The 13,292-nt window shown below is 40.9% G+C and overlaps 1 protein-coding gene across 19 annotated transcripts in view; it reads left to right on the top strand.

The window, feature by feature from the left end:
• WASHC2A (WASH complex subunit 2A) overlaps nt 1-13,292 on the top strand; it is a 55,307-nt gene that overhangs the window by 20,014 nt on the left and 22,001 nt on the right. For 11 of the 19 annotated variants that reach the window (XM_072806290.1, XM_072806289.1, XM_072806293.1 and 8 more), the window contains 5 exons: nt 1,733-1,840; nt 2,611-2,732; nt 4,379-4,465; nt 7,721-7,822; nt 10,537-10,668. In XM_072806290.1, coding sequence (XP_072662391.1) covers nt 1,733-1,840; nt 2,611-2,732; nt 4,379-4,465; nt 7,721-7,822; nt 10,537-10,668 — 551 coding nt within the window. The remainder of the gene's footprint in view (nt 1-1,732; nt 1,841-2,610; nt 2,733-4,378; nt 4,466-7,720; nt 7,823-10,536; nt 10,669-13,292) is intronic. The other 8 variants (XM_072806306.1, XM_072806305.1, XM_072806304.1 and 5 more) reach the window with 2 other exon arrangements.

Below are 13,292 nucleotides of genomic sequence, written 5' to 3'. Positions count from 1 at the left end.
GTTTTCTGAACCAACCTTTCCTGCTTTGGAAACTACTAGGATTATTTGTCCTATGGAGATCTGAAATCTTCCCCTCTAATACCTGCTGAAGATTTCTGGTTGTGACCTTTGGAGTTACAGAGGAAGTTTTAATTACTTTCTTCTGGCAGAGCTTAGTAAATTATATGACCAGAATGCCATGTTAGCTATTCAATTCCCAGCTTCTCTTCTCTCTGCCAGAAAGCCCACATAACCCTTTTTTTTTTTTATAAAGATTTTATTTATTTATTCATGAGAGACACACACACACAGAGAGGCAGAGACAGAAGGCAGAGGGAGAAGCAGGCTCCATGCAAGGAGCCCGACGTGGGACTTGATCCCAGGTCTCCGGTATCACCCCCTGGGCCTATGGCGACACTAAGCCACTGGGGCTGCCCAAGCCCCACATAACCTTGACCTTTTTTTTATATGGTGGGGATTTTTGGCCCCTTGGCTACGTGGGTACTCCCCTTTCTTCTTCTCTCAAATTTAAGCGCATATGTTCATGAAGTTACTCTTCTTAAATTAGTTGTTTGTTTATATGCAGATGACTCTACTGGGACTCTTGTCAGGTGAGGCTTGTGATTCTGCATTTCTAACAGGCTCCGTGGTGGGCAGAGATTGCTGGTCTGTGGAAAACTTGGTGTTTTTCCACAAAAGAAGGGTAGACTACTAGGTGAACAGTTTCCAGCAACATGAGACAAGGACTCATCCTCCTAAATAGTAGATGGACCAGGATCCAGTGAGAAGCACATTCTGTGAACTTAGCGCCTCTTCCAGTGATAGATGTGGAAGTAAGGATAGAGGCAGAAACCTGAGGGAAGTTATCACCTGGGTACTTTAGAAAGTGTGTAGAAAGTGTGCAAATGTGGGTGGCTGAGCGGTTTCGCACTGCCTTTGGCCCAGGTCGTGATCCTGGTGTCCCGGGATCGAGTCCCATGTCGGGCTCCTTCTATGGAGCCTGCTTCTCCCTCTGCCTGTGTCTCTGCCTGTCTCTCTCTCTCTCTCTGTCTCTCATGAATGAGTAAATAAAATCTTTAAAAAAACAAAAACAAGAAAGTGTGCAAATGGATGCATAAAACACTCAGATCTGGGCTGACTAAAATGACAGTAAATAAAGGTGGTGGTGCCTCTCTTGGCCTGGTAGGCCTCTTACCTAGTGGGTATTGTTGAGAACTGGTATAGAATCACAAATGAGTTGACAGCTGCTGCTCTTCTGGGTCATTCACAAGTCAGTGTTCTTATTTCGTGACACACACCTCATTCTGCACAGCAGTGCATGTAGTAGTGAAAGGCTGGAAACCACCTTGGTACTCATCAGTAGGGTCAATTATTGCTCTCTTGTTCAGTGGAATTTGATGAAGTGTTACAAAGAATGAGGTCTATGTTGACATGAGAAAGATTCTCTAGGTACATTGGGTGAAAAACATAAATCATAAGAAATATTATTAGAATTATATTATCATTCATAGCCTTATTTGTGAATCACCAAAGTGAGTATGGGAGTATATCCTTTGAGGTAATTAGATACATGTGTATTAAACTATTCCAAAAAAAAAAAAACCAAAAAAAACCTATTCCATATGGCTGTCTTGTTTGGGTGGGCAGGTGGAGTTATGGGAGAGATTTCAGTATTTCCATTTATTTATTTATTTATTTATTTATATTTATTTATTTATTTATTTATTTATTTATTTATTTATGATAGTCACAGAGAGAGAGAGAGGCAGAGACACAGGCAGAGGGAGAGGCAGGCTCCATGCACCGGGATCCCAACGTGGGACTCGATCCCGGGCCTCCAGGATCACGCCCCGGGCCAAAGGCAGGCGCTAAACTGCTGCGCCACCCAGGAATCCCAGTATTTCCTCTTATATGCCTCTGTTGATTGACTTCTAATTTTTACTTATTACTTTTTTTTTTTTTAAGATTTTTATTTATTTATTTACGAGAGATACAGAGGCAGAAACATAGATAGAGGGAGAAGCAGGCTCCCTGTAGGGAACCTGATCTGGGATTCGATCCCAGGACCCTAGGATCACAGCCTGTGCCAAAGGCAGACACTCAATCGCTGAGCCACCCAGATGCCCCTCTTTATTACTTTTTGAAAAATATTTTATTTTTAAGTAATCTCTACACTTAACGTGGAGCTTGAACTCAAGACCCTGAGATCAAGAGTCACATGTTCTACTAACTGAGCCAGCCAGGCACCCCAGTAGTTTGACTTTTTAAAAGGAAGAGCCAACCCTCACTTCTCAGATTTCCTAGGGTGGTTGCTTCTTAAATAATCTTTTTTCTTTAGGTCTCTATTTACCTTTGATGCCAGTCCAAGCTAGTCTAAAGCACAGGACTCTGCTGCTTGGATGAGTGTGTAAGCCAGGTAGTTAATCCACTGGTCCTGTGTTTCATTTGAGCTACTCTTGTGTTCTTTGACAAATACCAATGTAGTCCACTTAATACTGCTTCATAACTAATCAAAAAATAGTATTGTTTTTCTATTCCTCAGGGGGGAAGAATTTTTAATTTATGAATTTAGTGGTGGGAGTTTTGACTTTAGTATAATTTTGTCCTGTGGTATCTTTTCTAATGACAAAGTCAAATCCACTGCCAGTATCTTTGATGATGAGGAAGGAGATCTGTTCAAAGAAAAAGCAGCTGCTTTGCCAGAAGCCACAGTGAATCAAACAGATGAAAATAAAGCAAAGGCAGAGAAAAAGGTGAGCAGGAAGGAAACAACATAGTTAAGCCTTGTTATGTATTGATTTGGGGCATCTTGTTAATTCATCTGGAACCCAGAGGAAAGTGATGATTCCTTTCAAGCATACAGCAAAGTGAAAGAAGAATACAGTAAACACCCAAATACCTACCACCTAGATTGAGCAATTGTTGAATTTTGCCTTGCTTAGTGGTATTTACCTCCATTGATGACCTGTTCCTGAACCAGTTATTGTGTTAAGGGGTACAAAGAATGTTTTCCCAATTCTCTCGTTTATTCTGTTAGCTCACATTCTTCTAATCGGAACACAAGAGCTTTCTCTTCTCTTTCTTTTCTGCTTTTTAAGTTATCACTATAGGATTCTCTGTTCTACCTATTTAAAACCATTAGTATTATTGTTTTTGTTTGAAATGAACCTGTATTTGGCCAGCAGGATGCATCCCCATCAGCCTTTAAGCTTTTCTGGCTGTTGTCCCTTTCCTTGGTATCCTACATAGCTTGATCCATCTTCTTTCTTTCTCTCTTTTTAAAAGTTTATTTATTTAAAGATTAATTTATTTTATAAAACGTGTGTATATACACATGATTGCATGTGGGGATGGGGTAGAGGGAGAGAGAGGATCTCAAGCAGAGTCCCACTAGGCATGGAGACCGATGTCGGGCTTGATCCCAGGACCCTGAGCTCATGACCCGAGCCAAAATTAAGTTGGATGCTTAACTGATTGAGCCACCCAGGAGCCCCTATTTATTTAAGTAATTTCTACACCTACTGTGGGGCTTGAAATGACCCTGAGATCAAGAGTTGCATGCTCTTCCAACTGAGCCAGCTAGGTGCCCTGATCTCCATCCTCTTTTCTAAAGCACATACTTTCTGTGAAACCCTGACCATCCCACTGCCGACCCTACAGGTAGCTGGTCTTCCTGTGTTGGCTCCAACTGTGCATATCTCATTTGTGTACTGAATACTCTGATCCACCAGATGTGCCCTCTGGCTGAACTTGTTTTTCTCTTCTCATGAGGTTCCCTCTGCCTGGAGAGTCCTTGCTTCTATTCTACCATTTCCTGTGTCCAGGCTTTGTCCTGAGAAATTTACTTTATCAAAGAATTGCTTCTTTTTTCCTAACTTATGCCAGTTTTAAAATTCTTTCTCATGATTCTTTTTTAAGATTTTATTTATTGACAGAGGGAGAGAGCACACAAGTAAGGGAAGCAGCAGGCAGAAGGAGAGGGAGAAACAGATTCCCCACTGAGCAGGGAGCCCGATGCAGGGCTCAATCCCAGGACTCTGAGATCATGACCTGAGCAGAAGGCAGATGCTTAACTGACTGAGCTGCCTAGGCGCCCCTCTCATGATTCTTCTTTTGCATTAATTCTCTTTACATGTTTAAGGTCCACAGCATCTTTATTTCCGTGGCACATGGCTTAGTGGCTTATCCTAGCAGAGACTCCGTGTATTTTCTAAATGAATGTTTGAGCACTGGGTGTTATGTAATACTGATAAATCACTGACCTCCAGCTCTGAAACCAACAATACATTATATGTTAATTGAATTCAAGTAAAATTAAAAAATTTTATAAACCCCCTCATTTATAGTTATCTTATTTGTTAAATTCTCAGTTTTTTGTTTTTATTTTTTTCCAATGAAGGTTACCCTTCCTTCCAGCAAAAATTCCAAGCTCTTGCCAGAAACAAAGACTCAAAAAGGTTTATTTTCAGACGAAGATGACTCTGAGGTAAGGAATTCTCTTTATTAGTTCTGGGAGTTAGTCTTTGGATATAACAGAAAGTATTCCTTTCTTTTTTTTTTTTTTTTTTTTTTTTAAGATTTTATTCATGAGAGAGGCAGAGACGTAGGCAGAGGGAGAAGCAGGCTCCCTGCTGGAAGCTGATCCCCGGACCCTGGGTTCACAACCCAAGCCAAAGGCAGACACTCAACCACTGAGCCACCCAGTATCCCAACAGAAAGTATTTCTAAATCAAGGTTTTATTAGTAGAGGTAGAAGACCTTTTATTAAATATTTCTTTCTTTGAAATTAATGTGTTGGGAACACCTGGTGTTTAGAAAGCAGTATGTGTAGTAATATTTCTCACTGTTGGTTTTTAATCTGGCGCATCTCTTGGGAAGAAAATACCCTCTTCAGGATGCTCAAATTTAAGGCTCTTTGTTGATCCACAATGCAGTGAGGTACTTGTACCAGAACAGAAATCAACACAGTTTCCTTTTTCAGTAGTCTCATTGGATAGTAGGCTTAGTGCCAGAGTGATATGTATTCTGGCATAGCCATTTATCTTGTGACCAGTAACAGTTTATGGGCTGGCAGTGCTTGCAGACAGCCTCAGTCCTTGAAGGCTCCTGTCTGGAAACCTCTTTCCATTGTGCTTTCCACAGCACCTGTCTCAGAACTGTCATTGCTTTATCTCTCACAGGCCTAGGTCCTTTTAGAACTTATTTCAGTCTGAGCCTTTAGGGGATCAGAGACCTGTCTGAGAATAATGGGCAATTATAAATCCCCTTCACAGAAAATTATATGAACATGGCAGAAATTTACTTGTAACTTCAAGAAATTATGAACTCTGGATTAAGCTTTTGTGGTTACTTTACACTAACAGCCAGGATGGACATATAACTCTTTGGAAGTGGAGTGATTGCTCCTGATGTAAATAAAACCTGTGAGGCTTATATTTCATTGACAGCTAGTGTACAGAAGATAGGAATTAGCCAAACTCCAGTTAAGCCAAACTCCTGACAATATGAGCACAGCATGGTGGGGCCTCGCACTCTGGTCTCATCCCATGCTCCCAGCTTCCTTATCATCAAGCACACCTGCACGGACTCCAGCCTTCTAGGAGTGCTCTTCCCAGAATCTGGATACCTTGCTTCCTTACTTTTTACAGTTTTTTTGACGCCTCCCCTGATGATCCTTTGCATGATTGCGAACCTGCTAGCACACACCACGCTGCATTCCTTGCCTTCTCTTCTGCTCTTTTCTCTACCATGTATGTTGCCATGTGACATATCATGTGTACTTGTTCATTATCTCAATCCCAACTAGTGTAAGTTCCATGAGGACAGGATGTTTTATTTTTTTTTTTATTTTTTTATTTTTTTAAAATTTTTTTAAAGATTTTATTTATTCATGATAGATACAGAGTGAGAGAGAGGCAGAGACACAGGCAGAGGGAGAAGCAGGCTCCATGCAGGGAGCCCAATGTGGGACTCGATCCCGGGTCTCCAGGATCACAACCTGGGCCGAAGGTGGCGTTAAACCACTGAGCCACCCAGGCTGCCCAGGACAGGATGTTTTATTTCCTCCTCATATCTTGCACACTTAGGCTAGTGCGTGGCACTTGATAAGCCAATAATAGTTGTCGACTACACGCAAAAACCAAATGTGAACAATTTTAATGACTTAAAAGGTGTTTCAGTTCCTTATTACTATGAAATAAATTCCTCTCAAACTCAGTAACTTCAAACACCAGTAGGATTTCTTATTTCTTTTATGGTTCTATAAATGGACTGGGTTCAGCCAGGGACTTGTCATTTAGGGTCTCTTGTATCGTTCCAGTCTGAAGGTGGCTGGGTGGGAAAGACTGAAACAACTGGGGCTCTAGGGGCACCCCTCCATCTTTATGTGGTCTCCCAGCACCTGCAGGGAAGGAGGGTTCTTAATATGGTGGCGCAGGGCTTCGAAGTGAGATTCCCCAGAGAGCTGTGCAGAGGCTATCTTGCCCTTTGTAATCTAGCCTTGGAAGTCAGTGTTGTTGAGGCAATCACAAAGGCCTGCATTCCAGGGTGGGGATGCAGACTCTAGTTCTTGATGATAGGAGTGTATAACAATTTGCAGACAGGTTTCACAGCTACTACAAAAGACTTTGTCCTGTGTGCATTGTCATAGAGTGTTTTTATCAGATAATTGTTGGGGTGCTTAGACAAGGAAAAGTATAAGAGTGAAATCTTGGCAATGTGTAAAATTCAGGAGAGGCATGGGAGCCTGTGGTTCCCCCTTTGTGGCCTCTTTACCTCAGAAGACCTGTGGGACTCCATGGAGCCCAGGCGAATCCACTGGGCGGAGGAAACCTCTTCGCAGTTAAGGAATTCATTAGGTCTATGTTTGAGAGTAGGCATTGATGCCATAATAAAAAGAAATTCTCTAGAGAGGTCTCAGAAACTATGTTCTTGTCCTATTCAATTGTCTGGCCCTTGGCTATTGATGTTTCTGTCCTAAGGGGATAGGTGTCCCAATTTTATGTTTCTGGTTCATGTAGCTCAATTTGCATCATAGGCTGACACTGTCACATTTTGAGTTTCTTCAGAGTCTACCAGATTTTTTGCTAACAACTCTTAGCTATAGTTCAAGTAGAATACTCTTAGCTATAATTCAAGTAGATAAATATAATTAAAGTAGTAAATAAAACATAGTGCAGTAATTGGGAATCTAGTGTCCTCTTCCATTATTGGATCTTTTTTTTTAAATTTTATTTATTAATGAGAGATACAGAGAGAGAGAAGGAGGCAGAGACACAGGCAGAGGGAGAAGCAGGATCCATGCAGGGAGCCCAACGTGGGACTCGATCCTGGGTCTCCAGGATCAGGCCCTGGGCTGAAGGAGGTGGCGCTAAACCGCTGAGCCACCGGGGCTGGCCACTATTGGATCTTTTTAATCTCTCTGATTCTTTGGACAAAGAAGTCATTTTACTTTTCTAGCACAATAAGAGATTGATTGGAAATTGTTTTCCACTTGGGAGTTTAGAAACCTCAGAGTTCCAGTGAAGCCTCTTGGAGTTCCACGTGGGCCTCTTCTTACATGTGGGCATCCGTACTGCACCCACTAGGACAAACTGACACATGGTCTCAGCCAGCTTCCCTCTCACAAAGAGACCCAGACTCATGCAACCATCATGTCATAGTCTTCAATGTTTTATATTTAACTGGCACTTTAAAAGCTGATCTGTCTTGTTAACCAGGAACTTTAATCTTGATCCAACAGGATTTGTTTTCTTCTCAAAATGTGAGTAAGTCAAAAGATGCATCTCTGCTGCCTAGCAAACTCCCCACGTCGGTCTCGCTTTTTGATGATGATGATGAAGAGGTAAACACTTATTGCAATGTAAGATAAATAAGTTTTTGAAGAGTTGAAAACCATTGCTGGTGTAGCTTTATAGGTGGAGGCTCATACAGTGATACAAGGTCATAGGGAGGCAGTCCAACCATCTGAGGTTTACATAACAAAAATATTTTAGTTTTTCTCTCTCAGTGACTCCTTTGACTCCTAGCTGTACAATAGGCAGGACATTAGATTATTATTATTTTAAATATTTTCTTTATTTGAGAGAAGATGAGAGAGAGGGAGAGACAGAGTGAGTGTACACGAGCTGGGGGTTGTGCAGAAGGAGAGGGAGAAACAGACTCCCTCCTGAGCAGGGAGCCCGATGTGGGGTCGATCCCAGGACCCCAGGATCATGACCTGAGCCAAAGGCAGATGCTTAACCGACTGAGTCACCCAGGCACCCCAGGGACATTAAATTCTTGACCCAGCTGTTATGGAAGGCTTTGCAGATTTCATTTTAAAAATCTGCCTTTAAGAAACACTTTTCAGGGGATGGATCTTTGTTATACCCAATGACTGACGAGAATGTCTTGGATAAAGTGTAAATAAAGAGACAACAACAGCCATGTCCTTACCTTGTTTTTCTTTTCTACCAAGGATTAGAGAGCAAGGTGGGGGAAGGCAATAAGAGGGAAGACAAACTAAACCTTCCTTCTTGTGCACTACTCTGCAGTGGCCAACCTCATGGGCTTTGGCACCAGACCCTGCATTCACTTGCAGATCAGGACCTTGGGCAAATAACTTAAACTTTCAAATATTTTTTTTTTAATTTTTTTTTTATTAGAGTTCAATTTGCCAACATATAGCATAATACCCAGTGCTCATCCCATCAAGTGCCCCCCTCAGTGCGTGTCACCCAGTCACCCCAACTCCCCGCCCACCTCCCCTTCCACTACCCCTTGTTAATTTCCCAGAGTTAGGTGTCTCTCATGTTCTGTCATCCTCTCTGATATTTCCCACTCATTTTCTCTTTTTCTCTCCTTTCCCTTTTATACCCTTTCAATATTTTTTATATTCCCCAAATGAATGAGACCATATAATGTTTGTCCTTCTCCAATTGACTTATTTCACTCAGCATAATACCCTCCAGTTCCATCCACATCGAAGCAAATGGTGGGTATTTGTCGTTTCTAATGGCTGAGTAATATTCCATTGTATACATATACCACAGCTTCTTTATCCATTCATCTTTCGGTGGACACCGAGGCTCCTTCCACAGTTTGGCTATTGTGGACATTGCTGCTAGACACATTGGGGTGCAGGTGTTCCGGCATTTCACTGCATCTGTATGTTTGGGGTAAATCCCCAGCAGTGCAATTGCTGGGTTGTAGGACAGTTCTATTTTTAGATAAAGGGCTAAGATCTATAAAGTATCCAAGATCTATAAAGAACTTCTTAAACTCAACAGCAAAGAAACAAACAATCCAATCATGAAATGGGCAGAAGACATGAACAGAAATCTCACAGAGGAAGACATAGACATGGCCAACACGCACATGAGAAAATGCTCCGCATCACTGGCCATCAGGGAAATACACATCAAAACCACAATGAGATACCACCTCACACCAGTGAGAATGGTGACAATTAACAAGGCAGGAAACAACAAATGTTGGAGAGGATGTGGAGAAAGGGGAACCCTCTTGCACTGTTGGTGGGAATGTGAACTGGTACAGCCATTCTGGAAAACTGTGTGGAGTTAAAAAGAGTTAAAAAATTTCAAATCTTATATGGCTTAATAGTATATAGAGTCATTTTGGCAGCTGAAACAACTCATGTACAGCTCTTGGCACTGTGTCTGGCACATAGTAAGTGCATAGGAAATATTTATTCTTGTCATTAGAGTCTTTATAAATGCCAGTTCATTTTTCTCATGGCCTTTCCTACCTTCCCACACTCTGCTTGAGGGCTCCCTTTATCGAATTTTTACATTTCAGGACTATTCATCTGCTGTAGTATTTTGTTAAGAGTGTTTTTCTGTCTAACTCGGGTTCAGGCTTTCTGATAAATTTGTTTCTATTACCTTAAAGAAAATACTTTAATAGTAACTTTTGGAATGTTTGACTATATAAAAATCAACAAATGTCTTTGAACCTATGAGAATCGGCTTTTTAGGAGGCCATTGATTTTATTTTGTAAACTGTTTTTTATGTTCATATTATCTTTCTAAAATTAACCAGAAACATGCCTTTGCTCTATCCCAGTGTGTGTCTTTTTAAGTGTGAAAGAGTGGAGAAAACTCCCAATTTCTGTTAAACCAGTCCTCTGGTTTCTAATTTATAGAAAGGTGTGTGAATTGTTGGCTGCCACACAAGCTGGACTGCTCTCTGTGATGAAGACAAGGGTCCACCCACAGCAGGCCTGAGTGGGGCCAGGTTTCCTCCTTTTCTGTGACTTGGTCCTTAAGTTACCCTCCTCCTGCTCACTCCCAGGACTTTGCCTTTGAGTTCCATGTGGTCTGTTTACCTTCTGTGAGTGGAGAATACAGTTAGAGAAGATTACATACTGTTGCTTTAGGATTATACATAAGAGAGAAGTGGGATTACTGGCATTTTGTGATTTTTTTTTTTTCCCTCTTGTATATATTCTGTCCTTGACCAGAGACTTACTCTTTAACAGTTTGACATGGAAAATTGTCTTGTTTTTTGTTTTATGTGTATGAAGTTGTCATACTCTTCTGCCATTTGTTTTCCCAGGATAATCTTTTTGGGGCAACAACTGCTAAGAAGCAGTCATCATTTCTTCTAACTCAGAGCCAAGAGAAAGCTAAACCATCTGAGCCTTCCAGGAAGAAAGCATCTGCCTTGCTGTTCAGCAGTGATGAGGAGGTGGGTTGAAAGCCTCCCCTAGAGAAGAGCAGGAGGTGGTTTGATGGGATTGAGGAGTTATGGCTATCCCAAACATTTTCTTTTCCTACCTGTTTTCTGTCCACTGTTTAGTCACAAAAGACTGTTTTCATGAAATTGTCTCTTTTTTCTCTGGAAGAAAGATATTTAGTATAGTATATTAACTTAAAGATTAATGTTTTCAGAACAGTTGAGAACAAACTAAGTATGCCCCTCAAATTATATGCTAATACAAATGAGTTAGGTTTTATATTGTTAAATGATCATTACATTTAATTAATAAAGAAGTATAGCTATACATGGTAGGAATAGCCTATGCAAGTTTAACTCTCCCCCCCTTTTTTAAAAAATTTTATTTATTTATTCATGACAGATACAGAGAGAGAGTCAGAGACATAGGTAGAGGGAGAAGCAGGTTCCATTCAGGGAGCCTGACATGGGACTCGATTCCAGGTCTCCAGGATCACGCCCTGGACCGAAGGCGGTGCTAAACCACTGGGCCACCGGGGCTGCCCCTTAACTCCCTTTCTAATGAGTCTTTTTTCTTTTTTAAAAGAGAAAGAGAGGGCAGCCCAGGTGGCTCAGAGTTTAGCACCTGCCTTCGGCCCAGGGCATGATCCTGGAGTCCTGGGATTGAGTTCCGCATCAGGCTCCCTGCATAGAGCCTGCTTCTCCCTCTGCCTGTGTCTCTGCCTCTCTCTCTCTCTCTCTTTCTCTCTCTCTCTCTCTCAGTGTCTTTCATGAATAAATAAATAAAATACTAAAAAAAATAAAAGAGAAAGAGAGCACGCATGTGCACATGCACAATCATGAGCAGGGAGAGGTGTAGGGGGAGAGATAACGACTCACTACTGAGCAGGGAGCCCAATGCAGGGCTTGATGAGATTATGACCTGAGCCAAAGGCAGATACTTAACTGACTAAGCCACCCAGGTGCCCCCTGTTTGTTTGTTTTTTAATGAGTTTTAATAATATTTCTATTTACTATCTAGATACAAATTAGCAAAGCCAGTAGTGAATATGGCTTAGCTGCTGATTTAGCTGTACAGAAAAAGACCTTAAATATAACATTACAAACCCTGAGCATTAAAAACCTTCCTGCATTGTAGTAATTGCTTTTCTTTATTTTAACATTGTAGGCAAGTTATGAAGGTATGATATGGATAGAGAAATTATAGACATATTAATTTTTTTGTTGGAAGCAACTTATGATACAATACAATTTGCTTTTTCCTACTCAAACATCCGAGTTGATGGATTGTCCTTTTTTTTTTTTTTTTATTCTAGCATTGTTAGTGGTTGTTCTTGCTGTAATAATGGCCAACGATCTGTGGAATATTTCCTGCACAGTATTATAGTGGTTCAGGGAAAATAAAAATACAGTTGACTTTTTTGACAGTGTGGGAATTAGAGGCACTGACCTCCTGTGTAGTTGAAAATTTTAAAGATTTTACTTTAATTTATTTATTCATAAGAGACGCAGAGAGAGAGAGAGACAGAGACATAGGCAGAGGGAGAAGCAGGCTCCCTGTGAGAACCTGATACGGGACTTGATCCCAGGACTCTGGGATCATGACCGGAGCCTAAGGCAGGTGCTCAGTTACTGAGCCACCCAGGAGTCCCTGTAGTTGAAAATTGACGTATAACTTCAGACTCTCCAAAAACTATCAATAGCCTACTGTTGACTGGAAGCCTTACCAATAACATAAACAGTTTTTAACACATATTTTATAGGTTACATGTATTATGCACTGTATTCTTATACGTTACCTGTATTATGCACTGTATTCTTACAATAAAGCAAGTTAAAGAAAAGAAAATGTTAAGATCATAAGGAAGGGATAATACCTTTATAGTACTGTACATATATTTATTGAAAAAATCCATATGCAGTTCAAAGTCGTGTTGTTCAAGGGTCAATCATATTAGCTAAAGTTGGGAACAACAGCACAGGCTGAATAAAGATAACTAGGATTCTAGACCAGTGACTCTCAACCTTGGCTACCCATTGGAATCACCTGGAAAACTTTAAAGAGTACTTTTACTTAATTCTGCTGTAGATTTTCCATTAAGTGGTTTGGTGTATGGCTTGTCCCTGGAATTTCCTAAAGGTTTCCTGGGATTGTCTCACTACACTAGAGGAGCACTTCCCAAACCACGACATGTGAAGAAATCACCTGGGCATCCTGTTATGAATGTAGGCTCTGATTTAGAAAGTCTGGGGTAGAACCAGAATTCTGTATCATAATATGTACTGCTTATGGACCTCACTGTGATTTGTGAAACTAGTCTCTAGAGACCAAAGGACCACTTAAGGAAGTGTAACTATAAATTACACTTCTAGTGTATAAGTGTATGAGGAATTCCTATATTTGAAGAAGTGAGAGTATAGCCAGGTGGGGTTCCCTTAAATGCTTTCCAAAGGTCAGATTCAGACTTTTGTGGTAAAAGGGTCACTAGCAGCTTTCATTGTGTTTTGTTTATATGTACATTGCTTGAGCTTTTTATACATTTTTCCAGCCTGTTTTAGGATCGTTAAAATATCATTTTCCTCCAAAGTTGAGTGTTACTGATTTTCTTTTTTGACATTCCTTTTTCTTCTCATTC

This window comes from Canis lupus, chromosome 29 (assembly GCF_048164855.1).
Source record: "Canis lupus baileyi chromosome 29, mCanLup2.hap1, whole genome shotgun sequence".
Lineage (NCBI taxonomy): Eukaryota > Metazoa > Chordata > Mammalia > Carnivora > Canidae > Canis > Canis lupus.
The sequence above is the reverse complement of the archived record's forward strand: the minus strand, read 5'-3'. Positions and strand labels throughout refer to the sequence as shown.